The 17849-nt window shown below is 39.9% G+C and overlaps 1 protein-coding gene across 7 annotated transcripts in view; it reads right to left on the bottom strand.

Annotated features, from left to right (window-relative positions):
• Positions 1 to 17849, bottom strand: part of 4930563M21Rik (RIKEN cDNA 4930563M21 gene) — a 63876-nt gene that overhangs the window by 29917 nt on the left and 16110 nt on the right. For 2 of the 7 annotated variants that reach the window (XM_017313675.2, XM_006511524.4), the window contains exons 1-10: positions 17408 to 17649; positions 16742 to 16809; positions 14782 to 14806; positions 11473 to 11577; positions 10457 to 10570; positions 10113 to 10151; positions 9938 to 10021; positions 7337 to 7423; positions 2148 to 2212; positions 1297 to 1321 (exon numbers count right to left, since the gene is read on the bottom strand). In XM_017313675.2, coding sequence (XP_017169164.1) covers positions 1297 to 1321; positions 2148 to 2212; positions 7337 to 7423; positions 9938 to 10021; positions 10113 to 10151; positions 10457 to 10570; positions 11473 to 11577; positions 14782 to 14806; positions 16742 to 16809; positions 17408 to 17444 — 649 coding nt within the window. In that variant the 5' untranslated portion in view covers positions 17445 to 17649. Of the gene's footprint in view, positions 1 to 1296; positions 1322 to 2147; positions 2213 to 7336; positions 7424 to 9937; positions 10022 to 10112; positions 10152 to 10456; positions 10571 to 11472; positions 13703 to 14781; positions 14807 to 16741; positions 16810 to 17407; positions 17651 to 17849 lie in introns of those variants that run through there. The other 5 variants (XM_017313674.2, XM_017313673.2, XM_017313672.2 and 2 more) reach the window with 4 other exon arrangements.

Here is a 17849-nt window from a genome sequence, read left to right on the forward strand (position 1 = left end):
AACTTAGATATGCGCCCGCACTCACAAGGCATATAAAAAATTAGTGACATGAAATCACATTATTTGATGGTGAATGTATACATCTACTGAGTGTACTGGCTCCCGATACACTCATAATACCCAAGATGGGAATAGCAGCAGTGAGGCAAACAAGCCTTCAGGCATAAAGTATAGCTCATCATGAAAAAAAGTATGGTCAAAATAATGAGACCATATTTATTACATAGTGGACATGAGCTCTGAAATGTGTGGCTTTTGGACTTACATTATTAGCATCTATAGCACTAAACTATTTGTCTAGAATAAGCCATGTTAAAGTAAAAACCCATTGACGACACCTGCCCACCATGATTTCTGGTGTAGAGTCTGTCGTTATCAAAATCAATTTGACAAGAAGCAGAAAGGCTTTTATTTTTCTGGGTTGTTTTGTTTCTGGAGGCTGTTTTACTCTTCCCAGACAGGGTCTCCTGTCACAACCAGGATTGACCAGGAAATGCCTCAGACTGATCACCATGCATTCCTCACTACAGTGCTAGGATTTCAAGATTGTGCACCAACTCCCGAGGTATGCAGTGTTAAGGATTTAACCCAATGCCTTCTGCATGGTAGCCCAGTTTTTTCTAAGATAAACTAACTGGGCCTACCTGGGCTTTCTCTAGCTTTTAAACTTGTATCTCCAGCACAATGAATGGATGGTCTTTCAGATTTGACCACCAAGACAGCTAAGGTACTGTTCAGAGTTCACTGTGTGTTGGAATTATTCAGGAAAGCTAGGGTTTCTCCATAATTTCTACCCAAACCTTGATAGAATAAAAGGCACCGTTTATACTGAGGAAAGTCAGTTTTACACCTCCCATCTGGAAAAACATTTTGTTCTTGTGCTCACTAGCTACTACTCTTGGTCACATGTCCCCATTGCCTGGTAGGACCTTCTTTAACAGGATACATGCTGAGAAATGAAATCGAGAATATCTGTGGTGAGGTACAACTAATGTGGGGAAAGTGTGAACCCTTAATTTTTTTCATTAACCAAATTGACATAATTGACTGGAAAATGAAGGTATTTGTGGGAAGGACACATATGCAAATATGATCTGTGATACAAAATCCAAAGGCTACTAAAATAAATGACAGAACTAAAAACACATGACTATGAATGTGTCTCTTGGAATACCAGTTGTTCTAAATTATGCTTGCCCTTCTCGTGGCTATCAGGTCACTCTGAAAATGGTGGTCTAGTAAGTGCTTAATTCTTATCTACAATGTGTGTTAAGAAAGACATTCCAGAATACATACGGAATCTCTGCTTCCTGGACTGAATCTGCAATTTAGAGAAAAAAACTCTTAGGATCAGATTATACTGAGTTATGTTTGTCTATGGCTCTTGTAGGCACTTTGAGCAGTGGTAGACAGGACTGGGAAGAGTAGCCAATTGAAAGATTCTATATTAGTCTCATTGTGTGATACTATGACAAAACACCTGAGGATGGGTACCGTTTAAATAAAAATAGGATTTTTCACACTGCAGCCCATTTAGCCCATATCAGACAATCTTACCTCTTTGTCCTATACTAGGAGATTCCTTAAAGCTTTGTTGGGACACAGCAGAGAACTCTTATGAGAGCCTGCTCTTGGGAGATGAATCCATGTTTATTAAGGGGTACCTCTGTGTCTGGATTATTTACCCTAACCTCATGCTTTAAAATCTCAGTGCCTCGATGTCTTTATAATGGACATAAAAATCTTTTACCACATCAATATTTGGGGAAACACTTTCCAACTGCCATAGTCTTAGAAATCTCCTGAAGAAAGATAAGAGGATACTTTGAGAGAAACAAACTTTAAACAGGTAATATGGGCCAACCTTAGAGTGAAAATAACTCTAGTTTTAATCTGAACAAAAAAACCTTCTGTCATAAGAGAGGCTCCCTGAAAACATTCTGCAAAAGGTGGCCCTGGCATTTTTGTATATCGTCCTCCATGAAGAACGACATGTTCCTGTTCCAGATCCTACTCTTACTGAGAATATTCTTGAATACCTACAGTGTCTGCTATCTGATTTATCACTCAGTTGGCATGAAATAGAATATAAAGGAATCCTAAACCTTGCCTTTCTGTGTCTTAGGAAAAGGAAAACGTTATTTTACCTTAATTAGAGATATACGTGTCTCCATGACTTGGGGGATGTTCATCTGGCGGTTGACAGACAACACTAGAAGAACACAAAATAACTCTAGCTATTGCATAGTTATACCACTTAGTGCATAAACATTCAGACTGAATGAACATAGTTCATTAATAAATATGGTCACGCTGATGCAAAAACACCCTCTTGGCTGGAAAAAAATTTTAAGAGAAGAACTGGAGAAATAGAAACCTAAGTTTTGCACTTCTATATAATGTGAATCTGAAGCTACCTGAAAACATTTTATTGAGGAGACAATGTAATAAATGTTAATGATAGGTTTCTGCTACTTCTTCAAAATACTGTGACAACAGGACAGCTGGTACTTCCTTCTAGGTATCAGTCAGACCTCTTTTAACTGTATTGTCCAGCATCTACATTCCATATGATTAAATGTATATGATTTTTAATGATATATTACCTTAATATTGTAGTGTGTATTTGTGTAAATGCAGTGTGTGCTTCTGCGTGCTATGTATTATGTAGGTCCAGAAGACAACTTTATAGAATTCCTTTTCTCCTTCATGGATTACATGAGATCTGGAAATCAAAACAGGTAGTCATATTGGTTAAGTTTTTGTTTTGTTTTGTTTTGTTTCTTTTTGTTTTTGTTAGCTTTGTTTTCTTTTGTTTCGTTTGAATGTTTATCTGAGTGCCTGTATGTATGTGCACCAATTCCATGCCTGATGATATCAGAGGTTAGCATAGCATATTTGATGTCGTGAAACTGAAGTAATGCATAATGGCTGAGAAGCACCTGAAAAAATGTTCAACATCCTTAATCATCAGGGAAATGCAAATCAAAACAAGCCTGAGAATAGACCTCAAACCAGTCATAATGGCTAAGATCAAAAGTTCAAGTGACAGCAAATGCTGTCAAGGATGTGGAGAAAGAGGAACACTCCTCCATCGCTGGTGGGATTGCAAGCTGGTACAACCACTCTGGAAATCATTTTGGTGTTTCCTCAGAAAAATGGACATAGTACTACCAGAAGATCCAGCAATACCTCTCCTGGGCATATACCCAGAAGATGTTCCAACTGGTAATAAGAACACATGCTCCACTATGTTCACAGCAGCCTTAGTTATAATAGCCAGAAGCTGGAAAGAACCCAGATGTCCCTCAACAGAGGAATGGATACAGAAAATGTGCTACATTTACACAATGGAGTACTACTCAGCCACTAAAAACAATGAATTCATGAAATTCTTAGGCAAAGGGATGGATCTGGAGGGTTTCATCCTGAGTGAGGTAACCCAATCACAAAAGAACTCACATGATATGCACTCACTGATAAGTGGATATTAGCCCAGAAACTTAGAATACCCAAGATACAATTTGCAAAACACATGAAACTGAAGAGGAAGGAAGAACAAAATGTGAATACTTCATCCCTCCTTAGAATGAGGAACAAAATATCCATGTAAGTTGTTACAGAGACAAAGTTTGGAGATGATCTGGAAGAAAGGACCATGCAGAGACTGCCCCATCCGGAGATCCATACCATAATCAACCACCAAACACAGACACTGTTGCATATGCCAGCAAGATATTACTGGCATGACCCTGATATAGCTGTCTCTTGTGAGGATATGCCAGTGACTGGCAGATACAGAAGTGGATGCTCACATTCATCTATTAGATGGAGCACAGGGCCCCTAATGAAGGAGCTAGAGAAAGTAACCAAGGAGCTAAAGGGGTCTGCAACACTATAGGAGGATCAACAATATGAAATAACCAATACCCCCCCAGAACTGTGTCTCTAGTTGCATATGTAGCAGAGGATGGCCTAGTTGGACATCAATGGGAGGAGAGGCCCTCGGTCTTGTGAAGATTATATGCCCCAGTACAGGGGAATGCCAGGACCAAGAAGCAGGAGTGGATGTATTGGGGAGCAGGGCGGGGTAGGGGGTGTGTGTATGGGGTACTTTCAGGATAGCATTTGAAATGTAAATGAAGAAAATATCTAATCAAAAAATCAAAACTAAAAATAAAATGGCATCGCTCCCTGGATAAAAAAAATTAAAAATAAATAAATATATAAAAAGTTTAATAAACTAATAGTATCACATTTTAAAAGTAGCTGCTATAGTTGCTAAAACACCTTGTGTCTCTTTTCCACTGTGGTGGAATGATCCCCTTGAACTATAAGCAGGAATCTTACCAAGCTTTCAGTCAGGTTGTTAGGCAGCAATAGGAAAGCAACTAATATGTCATGGTTCATTCATCACCTCTGCCCACTTGGAAGACCTTTAATTGCCATTCTCTCTTCCTCGACCACCCAAGCAAAGAAATAGCCCTATAGCACCCAGACCTTCTCATTGGATCTGACTAGAAAGGCCAATATCTACCCCTACCATGGTCATTTCTTTGAAGGCTAGTCTCTATACATAAGCAATTTTCAGGCTGTTCCATATGGAATCTGGGAGACAGCCAGTGGAGAGAGTCTATCGTGGGAGCCTATAGTAGGAAAAGCCACACTGCCTCACACAAGAACCAGCTCAGCTTTCCTTTGGTTCATATCATGTAATCAAAACCAAACTAAGAGTTTAAACACTTTTTCATTGTGCAGCTGAACTTGGACAGGTAAGCAGAAATAAACTGCAAGATACTTCATTCTTTTCACAAAATTGTTGTATGATCACAAGTACTATGAATGACATAATGACTACAGCATCCCCCTGCATCAGTGGTGCTGCATGACTTTGCTGCTCTATTCGCTATCAGATGCCCATGTCCATGTCCTTCTACTGAAGCAGCTTACTGCTTCTATGAACTTTTAAAGAGAAGTTGAACTTTTAAGTGGCCTGCACTATTTGAAGACTGTGGGACTTTTAACATTGTACACTATTTTATATTATACCAACATGGGATCTTGGAGAAAAACAGGCAAGACTTTGATTAACCGTGGCATGCTTATGTCTCAATGCCTATTTACATTCATATAGGCCAAGGGTAGAATATAGTGGTTTGGATAACAATGTCACTCAAAGTTCATGCATTTGTATATTTGATTCCATAGGTGGTGGTATTGTTTGGGAGAGGTTGTAAGATTTGAAGCCTGACTTGGCGAAGTACATCATTAGGTCTGGACTTTGTAAGGTTGTAGCCTCACCCCACTTCCATCCAATCTTTTCTGCTTTCTGGATGTAGTTGAAAATGGAATCTTGGCTTGTTTTTCTGCCCCATCTATTCCAATCCTCCCCCCAAATAGACTGTAGCACTGGAACAAAAGCCAAAACAGGTCTTTTCTTCTGTTTTTGATTGTGATATTTTATGACAGTAACAAAAAAGAACCAATGCAGAAATTGGTACCAGAAAGCTGGGGCATGGATGTGACAGACCTGACCATATTCCTTGATGGAGGACTATGGATATGGAGAACTTTGACATGAAAGAACCATTGAGTGTTTAAAATGGAATAAGCTCATGAGTAGGATGTTGGAAAATAATGCTAAAAGAGAGACAAGGAAGAAATCTTAGTTTGTGGGCTTTCAGGGAGCAGCAAAGTGTCCTTGGAGCTACTTGAATGAAGTTTGGGTTAGGACTCTGGAAGAGAACCCTGTCCTTTACAGGGATAATAGCTCTTGGGTAGCCAGGACTGGGAAATCAGATGAATAGAGAACCAGCATGGCCCCTGAGGTGAAATCTTCGAAGAAGTATGTCCTTGAAGTCAGCACACAGAAGCACTGGCTCAGAGAGGGCAAGCATGGATCTCTCGTGGCACCAAAACTTGGTAATGTGTCAGTTTCTGATGTGCTACTTGCTGTGGTAGCATAAAAGCTTCAGGATTGAAGCAGACATGGAAAGAAGCTGTGGTGTGGTGTGGTGTGGGTGGGTCAGAGTCACTAAGGAGAGGCTAAGCAAGGCCATGGGGGGAAAATCCAAGCTTAGTTTCAGGGAGAACTCTGCATATTGGAGATGACAGGATACCAAAAGCAGTGAACTTGGAGTGGAGCTGGCATGAGCCTCCAATAGGAGGCACATGTGCTGTGGGTGTTTGTCTGGGAAACACAACTCTGAAAGCTTTTAAAAGCAGAAGATGATGAGTAATTCCTCGATGTTGGATATAGACCTTCTTGTATTATTTTGTTGTCAGTTTTGTTTTGTTTTCCTTTCTTTTCGCTGTGGCCTTCTTATTGCATCTTTGAACTAGGAGCATTTAAAAGTTGAGTTTTCCCAGGAAACTGAAGTTAAGAGATTGGAAGTTTTAGGAGAACTTGAATTTTTAAATGGTTGGCATTATTTGAAGACTGTGGGACTTTTAACACTGTACACTATTTTATATCAACGTGAGATTACGTAGAAAGCCAGGCAGGGCGATGATTCAACACTGGCATTCTTCTGTGTCATTTTGATATGAACAGTGCCATTTAATCCTCATCATATACTCCCACACCTAGAAAAATGGAATCAAACCTGAGGAGGTGCTTCCATCAGACTGGCTTGTGAATATGACTATGGGCAAATTCTTTATTGCTACTTGACATAGGAGGGTCCAGACCACTATGGGTAGTGTTAATCCTTAGGCAGATGTGGCAGTCTTCTGTAAGAATAGTGACTGAGCAACCCAGAGAAAGCCAACTCAGTAAGCAGCATTCCTTCATGATCTAAGCTTATATTCCTGCCTCCAGCTTGCTATCTTAAGGCCCTGACTTCACTTCCCTTGGTAGTGTATTGTAACTCAAAGATGAAATGAGCCTTTTCCTAAAATGTACTTTTAGTCAGTATGTTTATCATACTAGCAGAAAGCAAAGTCTAACAGGTACCTTTGACAAGATGTAGGACACAGAAAATAACTAAAAATACTTACTAATGAATACACCAGCAGGACAGAGACATGGGAAGGAAACAAGTTTGGCTCAACTATTAGATGACAGTTACAAACTACATTAAACTCTGGACTCGATGACATGGCCATTTTTTTGTCAAAAGAGTACACTTTCTTCTTACAAAGGGTGAAAGAATAAGAATGAATAATAAAATATTTGGTCAAAGCACTGAGAAGAGCATAAAGAATGATTTACCAACACACCCTCATCATTGGTTCTGCCTATTTGGAAGACTCTTAAATTGACTATAAGCCATGGAGAAAGAATAACATGGCTGTGCCTAGACCATCTGATATGACCAGGAATGTCATTACTTACCACTATAATATTTCTCCCAAATTAGGCTGTCCAAAGATGTTTCACTTGGGATGGTGGGATCATCCCTGCTGACCATATCATCAGTATCTAGAAGATAGTAAGTGGAGAGAGTGACTCACATATGGGTACCTGTAGTGGATTATACATGCATTGCAGAATATCAATCTCAGCTTTCCTTTGGTTTTATCATTCAGTGAGGACCACAATAGTAATTTTAATGTGTTTTAAGTCCCATGTTTGTACTTCTCCATGTAAGTTAGGGAAATTAACACTTCACATAGCAATAGAATTTTCAAGGTTTCTTCATCTTATTCACAGAGGAGATACTAGAAAATATACAACGATTATTAACACAAAATGTAAATAATGGGTCACCTCAATACCATCAGTAGAATCGCGGGACTTTCATGCATTGTTCAACATCACTTTGCCATAGAAAAAAGGGGACAGCAGCAGAATATGATGGTTTCGATAGGAAATGTATCTCAAAAGCAGATGTATTTAAACATTTGGGTCCCCAGTTGAAGGTAGGATTTTAGGAAGGTTATAGCATGTTACGGTCTGGAAGTCTTCCTGACCAAAGTGCATCACTGGGAGTTTGTTTACAAGTGGATAGCCTCACCCCAACCTGCAGGCCTGTTCTAATTTCTACATCTGGTTGAAGATTTGATCTCTCAACTTCCTGTTCTGGCTTTTCTGATCCCCAGATTTTTCTACCATTAAAAGTTCTACCTATGGAACTGCAAGACAAGATGCATTCTTTCTTCCATAAGTTCCTTTTGCTGCTGCTGTTTTGTTACTGAAACCAAAAAGAAACTAATACAGAAATGGGTGGCAGGAAAAATTATATGTTGTTGTGATCCAACTGACTAGTTTATTTGGAGGATTGTGGAAGCATCTGGAACTGGACTTCAGCCATTGAGTCCTCAGAGCTTCATAGTGGGCTACAGGTTATAAGATCATGCTGAAGGGCAGACAGTTGTTTCACACAGCAGTAGAGACTCTATTGGGGTTACTATCAGGTGTGAAGTGGAGCTGTCTTGTCTACAAGACAAGACATGCTACTGCTCATAGAACCACAGAGGTACAACTTACCCGGGATACAGGAGATGAGTGAGTTACAGATATTGAGCATTGTGTGTGTCTTAGACTCGGGTTTATATTGTGTTTTTATTCTAAGTTTCTTCCTTATAAGCGAAACAAGTTATATGACTTCTTTTACATATAAAAGAAGAGCTTATAGCTAAAGGACTTTGGATTTCTAAGAAGAACAAGAGCTTTCAAATGGTTAGAATTATTTGAAGGCCATGGGACTTTTTGTAATATGATATTAATGTGAGATCTTGGGGACAAGCAATAAAGAGAAGGTTATGATTTGAATTTAACAGCAATGTGCTTGGGTATCAAGTTGTAAGTGGTGACTTGTATTGGTTAATCTTCACTGTCAGCCTCACATACCTGAAAAGGAGGAGCCTAAATTGGAGAACTGTCTCCATCAGATTGGCATGTAGAAATCTGTGTGGGGCTTGTCTTGATTGCTAATTAATATAGGAGGTCCTAGTCAAATGTGAGTGGGGATATTCTTGAATAGCATGGCTTTAGAAGTATATTAAATGTGTCTTAGCAAGCCAGAGATCAAGTCAGAAAGGAGTGTTGCCAATGATCTCTGTTTACCTTCCTGTCTCAAGATTCCTGCCTTAACTTGTCTCAATGATGGCCTAAGACTTTAAAATACAATGAAATAAATCTTTTCTTCCCCAAGTATCTCTTGTTCTTGTGGGCCTCAGAGCAACAGGAAGCAAAGTAGGACAGTGTACATTTGACAAAGGCAGAACACAGAGAATACCTAGTGAAAACATAAGACACAGGAAAGGAGCATCTTCCACAACCTAGATAATGACAACCTACATTAAAGTCTGGCACAAAAGTCATGGTCATGCTGCTGTCCTTGGAGTATATTATCTTTCTTTGTAGCAGGGAAAAAAAATAAGAAACTGGGTCCTTGTCTTTCTACCTCTATCCAGATTATGTGGCATGAGAGGATCCATTTACACAAGGCCTTAAACTATACTGTGTGGTTTGGGTTGAGTGGGAAATGTCCCACATAGCCTCAAGTGTTCAAACACTTGGTCCTCAGCTGGCAGTGCCTCTTGAGATGGATTTGCTCCAGCATAGGTAGCTCTTCCCTGGAGAAAGTGAGTCACTGAGGACATTTTAGGCTTTAGAGCCCAGTCTCATTTCTCTTAACTCACTGCCTCTTGAGTGTGAATATGATGTGATTGACTAGCCCCTGAACTGGCTAAGATACCTTCCCTGCCAGCTGCCATGTCTTCTCCACCACCGTGGGATCATCTCTTTAACTATATGCCACAATAAAAGTCATTGTCAACTAAAATGCTTCTTCTCAGGTATTTCATCATAATAAGGAGAAGATGAACTAACTACAATGATTCAATAATAGAGTTTTAGCATTGCTTCTTAGCCAGTCAGAAGACCCTTCAAACTGACAGTCATCCGTAGATACTCAAAGAGAAGGAATAGGAATAACCCAAATGATCCTAGACCCTCCCATTGGATATGGCCAGGAATGCCATTACCTACCACTACTACCAGCATAACTGCTTCCAAGGCTGCTCTCTCCAGACAATTCATTCTCAATGCTGGCCTTATGAAAATAACTGACATCTGGAAGAAAATCAGTGAAGAGTTGAATCTCACCAAGATTGCCATTATCTCCCACTCCCAAGATCATTGCTTTGAAGGCTGTTCTCCCTACCCAAGTCATCTTCAGTGTTTTCTTCAAACATATGAGTATCTGGAAGAAAGCAAATGGAGACAGTAAATGACCCATACCTTGATGATATAGTAGTTTGTGAAGCCACCCTGCCTCACATGAGAACAAGCTCTACTTCCTTTGGGTCACATCATTCACTGAGAACCGAAAGAGAAGTTTACTTTTATTTGATTTTTAGATTTTTTGATTTCTGATGAATTAGGGAGATTAATATGTCACTATGAAAAAACAGTGCAAAGAATCTTAATTCTTTTCATACAGAAAAGACAACATAATCTTCAACTACAATTTGGTTACTCAAAGTAATTATCAAGTGACCACAGTACCATCAGCAGGGCCACGCGACTTCTCTGCTATACACACTCTCTTTAACTCTTCTATTGTGCTGTGATTACGCAGTCTGTTGTTTCTATAATCTGCTCTTCTTGCCAGAGAAGGATCTTGAATGCAAGCACAACAAAAGGAGGTCAGCTGCAGAGCAGACAAACAAGTAAACTAATGATCATGCTGTATGTTAACATACATCTCATTCCTTATTTCCAAGCACATCCTTCTGATGCAGGCATTATTCCTGAACCATCACAGACATCTGTGTACACTAATGGCGAGTAAGACATGGTCACTGTAGGAAAGGTCTCTATTCATGTAGATGACACAGTATCAACAGAGGAGCCCTGTGAACTGAGTGTGCAGGATGGCCATCATCCAACTCCATACATGAGTCAGAACTCTGAAATTTGTGCAGCTTCTCACTTCTCCATTCTTGGCACTGTGAAGCCACAGTTCCCAAACAACTCACACTAAGCTTGATGAACTGACAGAAGCCAATCATGTCAGTCTTTGCTTTCAAGTCGCTCGCCCCACAAAAGTGCTCTACAGTGCCTGGGAAGTACAGGGGGACCCATAGAGAGCAGGAGCTTGATCCACTGAGGGATTTTGTGTCGCAAGAGGTTGTTTCTTAGCATTCTTTACCTACCCAAGGTACTTTACAGTCATGAATACTACATCTCTTAAATGAACCTGCAGATATCATGTTAGTTGCTACGTTTATGTCATGCAGAGGGGAAAAGAACAGATGAGGATCAATGTTCTACTATTCAACCCAGAAATGAAAACAGTTACACACAAAAAATAAAATAAAATAAAAACAGGAATGAGAGACCTTTGTCAGCTCAGCTATGGAGCCATCTCCTACCACTACTTTCATGCTGTCAGCTATCCATCCATGAGTGTTTCTAAGCATGTTAAAAAGAAAATACACATGGGTATTATTTAACAGATGGGATCTGACACCATTTACAATGTCAGCAAATAACTCACTGGCTACTGAGTTTCACCATACCTTCACTGCTACTGCTAGAGTTTCCTATATTTCCATAAGGCCCCTTTATAAATTTTCCACTGCCTCCTGAGGGCTGGACATCCCTCAACATTCTTTTTTTCTTACCTGAAAAAGAAATGAAGACCCAACAATGAAGTTCAACCTTAATGGCATAAAAATAACAGAGGGCAGCTAAGCATTGATCTGATTTTAAATATTTTATCTCATTGCTTCCTTCTGGATCATCACAGATTTCAGTGTACACTTGGTGTAGACATCACATGGTCAATATAGGTAAGGTGAGGACCAAGAGAAAAGCCACATGAATCAGTGTTGCAACATAGTATAACCCAGATGACCAGTATCTAGAGCACACTTCAACAACCACATGGATGCAATGAGGTTTAGACAATTCCTTCTTCCTCTACCCTTTGCACTAGGGCACTGGAAATGAAGGACTCTTCTTAAGCCTTATGATTCTAAAATACCTAAAAATAGAGGTTTAATTAAAAGCACTGGCAACACAGAAATCTCATGACATTTGTTGAATATGAGAAACGAACAGACAAAACCCAGCAGCTAGTTTAGACAGGGTGCATGCAGAAGGGTTGGTTGGGTGACCTGAGCCAAAGGGACAGTGATTGCTTGCTTTTCATTCTTAACTCAGCATGGTGGTTTGCAGATCATGGAGAACATATAGTATTACCTCCAGTGGGCCACGGCAGGAGAAAATTATATTACATTAATACACTTCACTGGAAGCTACTGGAGCACTTGCTTTTATGTCACTGGGAACAAATTGCCTGACAGAAGTAAAAAGGAAGATGTGGAGGGATGTTCTACTTTCGAATCCCTGACACAGAATATGAGTTTACAAAAGAAGCATCCAGGGGCCTTGTGGGTGTAAGTGCACCTCCCACCACCACCACACTCAAGCTGCCTATCAGTGCTTTGTGATCATATCTACCACAATGACTCAGACCAAAATCATGCTAACCCAGTTATCACTTGGTGGTTGGCAGGGAAACAACACTCTCTTTCAACCTATTCACTCTAAATAAACCCTCAACATAAACTGACAAGACAAGATGCCTCGACAACTGTTGCTCAGTTCACTGAGTGTGTGCATTCTGCCTCTCAGTGACCGTTACCTTAGCAACAATCTCTATAGCCAGGTCAGACCTACCAAAAGCAAGGGCAGTGGCTGCACTCACACTGAGTGTGCACATGCCCTGGTCACTTCTTCCTCAGGGAAGTCCAGTTTCTACTATACAAGCTGAGTTTCCATCCACTATCTACCCAGGGGTAGAACTTCCCTTGCTTCCCCTGAACTCAAAGCCTCCTTAGCTGATGCCTGGACATGCAGACACACCCTGGTATGACATGCAGCCATGTCTTCAGTGCTGGGTACATGCACTGGATGGATGAGCTTCCTCTGCTCTTACTTGCTAGTTAACATGGAGACTGACTAACAGTAAAAGAAAATATGTTTAAAGCAGAGTCTAGCTGGTCTTTAAATGTGGCCAGTTAAAAGAATTCTTATGACTAGATTTCCAACTGCATTGATTGGAGTTGGGCTCTAAACTGTGTGATGCTTTGAGCTCATGATGACAACCTAAAGTCTGTCACCAGTTCTTACTTTGATCTGTTACAGCAAATGAAATTAAGATGGGACACACATGCAGTTTGCCTTCTTTGCTGGATCTTCCATTGTTACAACAAATGCTCTCACTAGGCAGGTCACCTCATTCATTTCCTGTTTGTCATTTTTGTTTCCGTTGTTGTTGTTGTTGTTGTTGTTGTTGTTGTTGTTGTTGTTAGGCATGGTCTTATTGGACAGCCCAGGATGACCAGAAACTGTAGAACTGGAAATAACCATGGAGTCCAGATCCCCTGCTTCTACCTCTTTGGTGATGAGATAATGGGTGTGAGTACTGCCACTCAGATTTGTGTGGCACTGAAGATCACACTGAGGGCCTCCTACATCCCAAGTATGCACTTTACCACAAAAGCTGTTTTCCAGCATATTCTGTCTCTCACACTTGTGCAAAGTCTGCACCCAGGCAAATGGATGCTTAAGTGGGATTTTGTTATGGTTTTCTATCTCTGCAGATTTGACTTGTACCAGGTGCATCTAATGGCTGAAATTCATCTATATTGACTGATGGAATCATGATAAGGCAGTCAGTGGAAGTTTGATCTCATATACTGATACTGGAGTCCATGTTGTGCACACAATGGTGATCTTGGCCTATGAAGGTAGACAACTCACTTACCTCTGTGTCTTGGTCACTTCTATGGAGCAATACACAAACAAATAGAGCCAGCATGCAAGGCTATGATGAGGTCTGAACTAACGTAGGGAAAGAGTGTACTTTCTTCATTGAGAAAATTGATGTTAGAAATCGGGTTTAGGGACTGGAGAGATGGCTCAGCAGTTAAGAGCACTGAGTGCTCTTTTGTAGGTCCTCAGTTCAATTCCTAGCAATTACATGGTGGGTCACATCTCTCTGTAATAGGATCTCCTGCCTTTTTCTGGTGTGTCGGGAGACAGCTACAGTGTACTCACATACATAAGACAAACAAATAAATCTTTAAAGAGAAAGAAAAGTAAGAAAAAAGAAAGAAAGAAAGAAAGAGAGAGAAAGAAAGAGAGAGAAAGAGAGAAAGAAAGAGAGAAAGAAAGAAAGAAAGAAAGAAAGAAAGAAAGAAAGAAAGAAAGAAAGAAAGGAAGGAAGAAAGAAAGAAGGGAAGAAAGAAAGAAAGAAAGAAAGAAAGAAAGAAAGAAAGAAAGAAAGAAAGGAAGGAAGGAAAGTAGGAAGGAAGGAAAGAAGGAAGGAAGGAAAAAAGAAAGGAAGAAAGAAAGGAAGGAAGGAAGAAAGGAAGGAAGGGAGGAAGGAAGGAAGGAAAAAAAAGGAAGAAAGAAAGGAAGGAAAGAAGGAAGGAAGGAAGAAAGAAAGAAAGAAAGGCAGAAAGAGAGAAAGAAAAGAAAAGAAAAGAAAAGAAAAGAAATGATAAAAGAAAGGAAATTGGTTTTTAAAAATTGGGATTTCTATCTAGGAGACATATAGATATAGATACATTCTGGTGCATAAGATCTCAAACTATGTTTATCACAACTAAATGCATGCAGAGTACACATGCTCACAATTTGTTACTTAGGAGGTCACTTTGTAGGTTGGTTTGGGGAGGATGGGGGTTTCTTTAAATGAAAGTCTTGACAGTCCCTGCCAGCTGGTGATAGAAATTGAACACCTGACAAAAGATGGGCAGTGCTTATACAACTCTTATCTTAAATAGGTCTTAAGGAAACAGCTCCATAATACATACGATATCGTTTCTTGGTTGGCTGCACCTACAATTTAGAGAAAAGAAACTCTTAGGTCCAGAACACAGGGAGTTCCAATTATAAATGGTTTGCTTCCTCTTTTAGTATTTATATAATTATAATTAGGATGGGAAACACTAGTCAGGCAAAGATTCTGTATTAGTCATATGATTAATGTAAAAACATCTGAACTTGGATACTCTGTGTCAAAACTATTTTTCACACTTTCCCTGATTCAGCCCAAATCAGACACCCCTATCACCCTGTTAAGGGTTCTGGATGCTACACTGTCACAGGGCAAAGAAACTTAGTAACAACCTGTTCTTATGAGTCCCCTTTAAAAAGTGCATCCATGGCCCATGATCTGTGTGCCCCCTGGCTCTGAAGAAAGAGGTTCCTTTGAAGTGATATGGATGACCACAGATGCACAGTTGAGGAGGGATATGGAAGCTTCTCTGACAACCCCTGCCCTCATTCCAACCTCAACCCTTACCCAAAAACTAACAGCCTAGAAAGGAAGCGACAGAATTGAACTCTTTTATGAAGGGTGATGAGAATGCTGAAGTGTAGCTGTTCATAATTCATAGCTTCTGGTATGGGTCGGGGGATGACTAAGTTCTAGATAAGAGGCTTGCCATCATTGTTTGACCATGCTCAGTGAGTTTATAAATAACAAAATTTAGACTTGCATTCCAGTATTATTATATTTATATTTACTTTTTCTGGCAGGAAGACATGGAGGGACTGGGAAGTGAGTGTCATCAAAGAGCATGAAGTGAAAGTCACAGAGAATCAAAAATAAAAGTTATGTTAAAAAAGGGGTGCCTCCATGCTCAAATTACCTACACTAAATTTCATGTTTTAAAAGTCGGGTGACCTCAATGTTCCTATGATTGACATAGGCAGTTTCTAGCACAGCAAAGCCTCACAAACCTGCTCATCCCATCCAAATCATAGAATACTGCAGGAGAGCACAAAGACAACACTTACAGGAAATACACATTTTTCATAAATGATAAGTCATCTACCTTTGAAAATATTTATTTGGCGTGTATCTGTGCTTGAGTATATGTATGTGCATGTATCTTAGTTAGGGTTTTATTGCTGTGAAGAGACACCACGACCAAGGCAACTCTTATAAAGGACACCATTAATTGGGGCTGGCTTACACTTCCAGAGGTTGAGTCCATTATCATAGTGGTGGGATGCAGGGCAGCATCCAGGCAGACATGGTGCTATTAGAATGGAGGTTTCGACAACTTGATCTGAAGGCAGCCAAAAAAGGCTGTCTTCCACAGGCAGCCAAGAGGAGGGTCTCCTAAACCCTGGGCAGAACTTGAGAAGTAGCAGACCTCAAACCATGTCTACACAGTGACACACTTCCTCCAACAAGGCCCCATCTATTCCAACAAGGCCACACTTCCTAATAGTGTCATATACCACGGGCCAAGCATATTCAAACCACCACAGCAGCACATGTGTGCAGGAGTCCACTACTAGAGTTACAGATGGTTGTGAACAGATGGTTATAAAGGTTCTCTGCCATGTGACAGTATAGGGTCCAGAACCCTTAACAGAGATAGTATAGACTGATATAAGCTGTGTCAGTAAAATGGGAAACCACCAAAGAAATCAAACCTGATTCCTTTGAAGAGCAGCAAGTACTCTTAATCATGATACCATTGCTCCAGCTTCATCTGTTATCGTTTGAGTAAAAATTACAGAAATTTAACTATAAAAAGGAGCACCTTTGGGGGGAAAAAAAGGTCTCCTACAAGATTATCCACAGTGACCAGATCAGGGGATAACTTCGTATAATTTCATTTCATTCATTTCCTAAGTAAATAACTTAATACATGGGTATACATGATTGCTTTTATTATTACAATATGGCATCTACTCAAAATAGAGGGATTGTAAAGATCCTTGGAAATACCTTGGAAAATGTAAAGGCCAACTTACCTTCCCTGGCAAGGCCAACTTTTCTCTTGGGACAGTCCCTTCATCTGGGACTGTCGTCTGGATGATATCTGGAAAATAATAATCAAAAGAAATACACAATATAACAGCTCAAGGTACAAATTGTGATTTCCCAGAGATCTTTGCTTCATAAGCACAAAGATCTATGGATTTAGTCTACTCGCCTGAACTGAGTGGATATATTTCATTGATAAGCATGATCAAACTACTGCTAGACCATCCCTTCTGATGAGAAAGTTGGAGAAAAGAGGAATGGGGGACAAAACTTTTGGCCTCTCTCAGTAATGAGAGTAATGTCTAAGGACATGTGCACCAACCATGTTTGATGGGTGAGTACTAAAATGAAGCATAAGGTAACACAGGACTTCTAGCATGTCTTCAGGCCATTCTGAAGTCCAGGAAGAATGGCACTTTCTCAAGAACCTCTCAAACCTATGTCAATGCCCACTATCTGAAATATGCAGAATTTTCATTTGTAATTAAGCAAATGGAAATTTAAACTAAGTAATCCACAGAGCATACTACACAAATAGATTTGACAGAAGGTACACAACATAATTACATTCACCCACTCATCCTTTAAAAAACAATAAGATTGCTGAACAGTGGATGATGATGTCAGTAGTACACTCTAAGTAAAATACACACATGTAATTCTGTTGATCTTCCTTCCATTTGTCTTCATGGTGTAGAGTGGCTGCACAGATACAGATCAGTAAATCCACACGTGAGTGGGTTAGAAGGAGGGTCTTAGTCCCATTGACCACTAGAATACTTTAATCCAGCTATCTATCCAAGTTGTCACTAAAATGATACATCACATCAATATTGGAATGCTATTTCAAGTTCTTAAACATCCCTATTCTGGGGTGTGCATTTAATACAATGTCAACATTTCTTGGCTTCACAAATATCACTAAAAGGTATCCCTAATTTGAATTGACTTCATGACAAGTATGGAGACTTATTCAAGTCTCACAGAATGTGCATGTCCAAAGCCTCAGTATCCCAAAAGCCAATCTTATAAACACCCCCTTTCATGTGTGTGTGTATTCATTCTATCAATTCTGTTTCTTTAAAGAACCTTGAT

The sequence above is a fragment of the Mus musculus genome, chromosome 9, assembly GCF_000001635.26.
Source record: "Mus musculus strain C57BL/6J chromosome 9, GRCm38.p6 C57BL/6J".
Taxonomy (NCBI): Eukaryota; Metazoa; Chordata; class Mammalia; order Rodentia; family Muridae; genus Mus; species Mus musculus.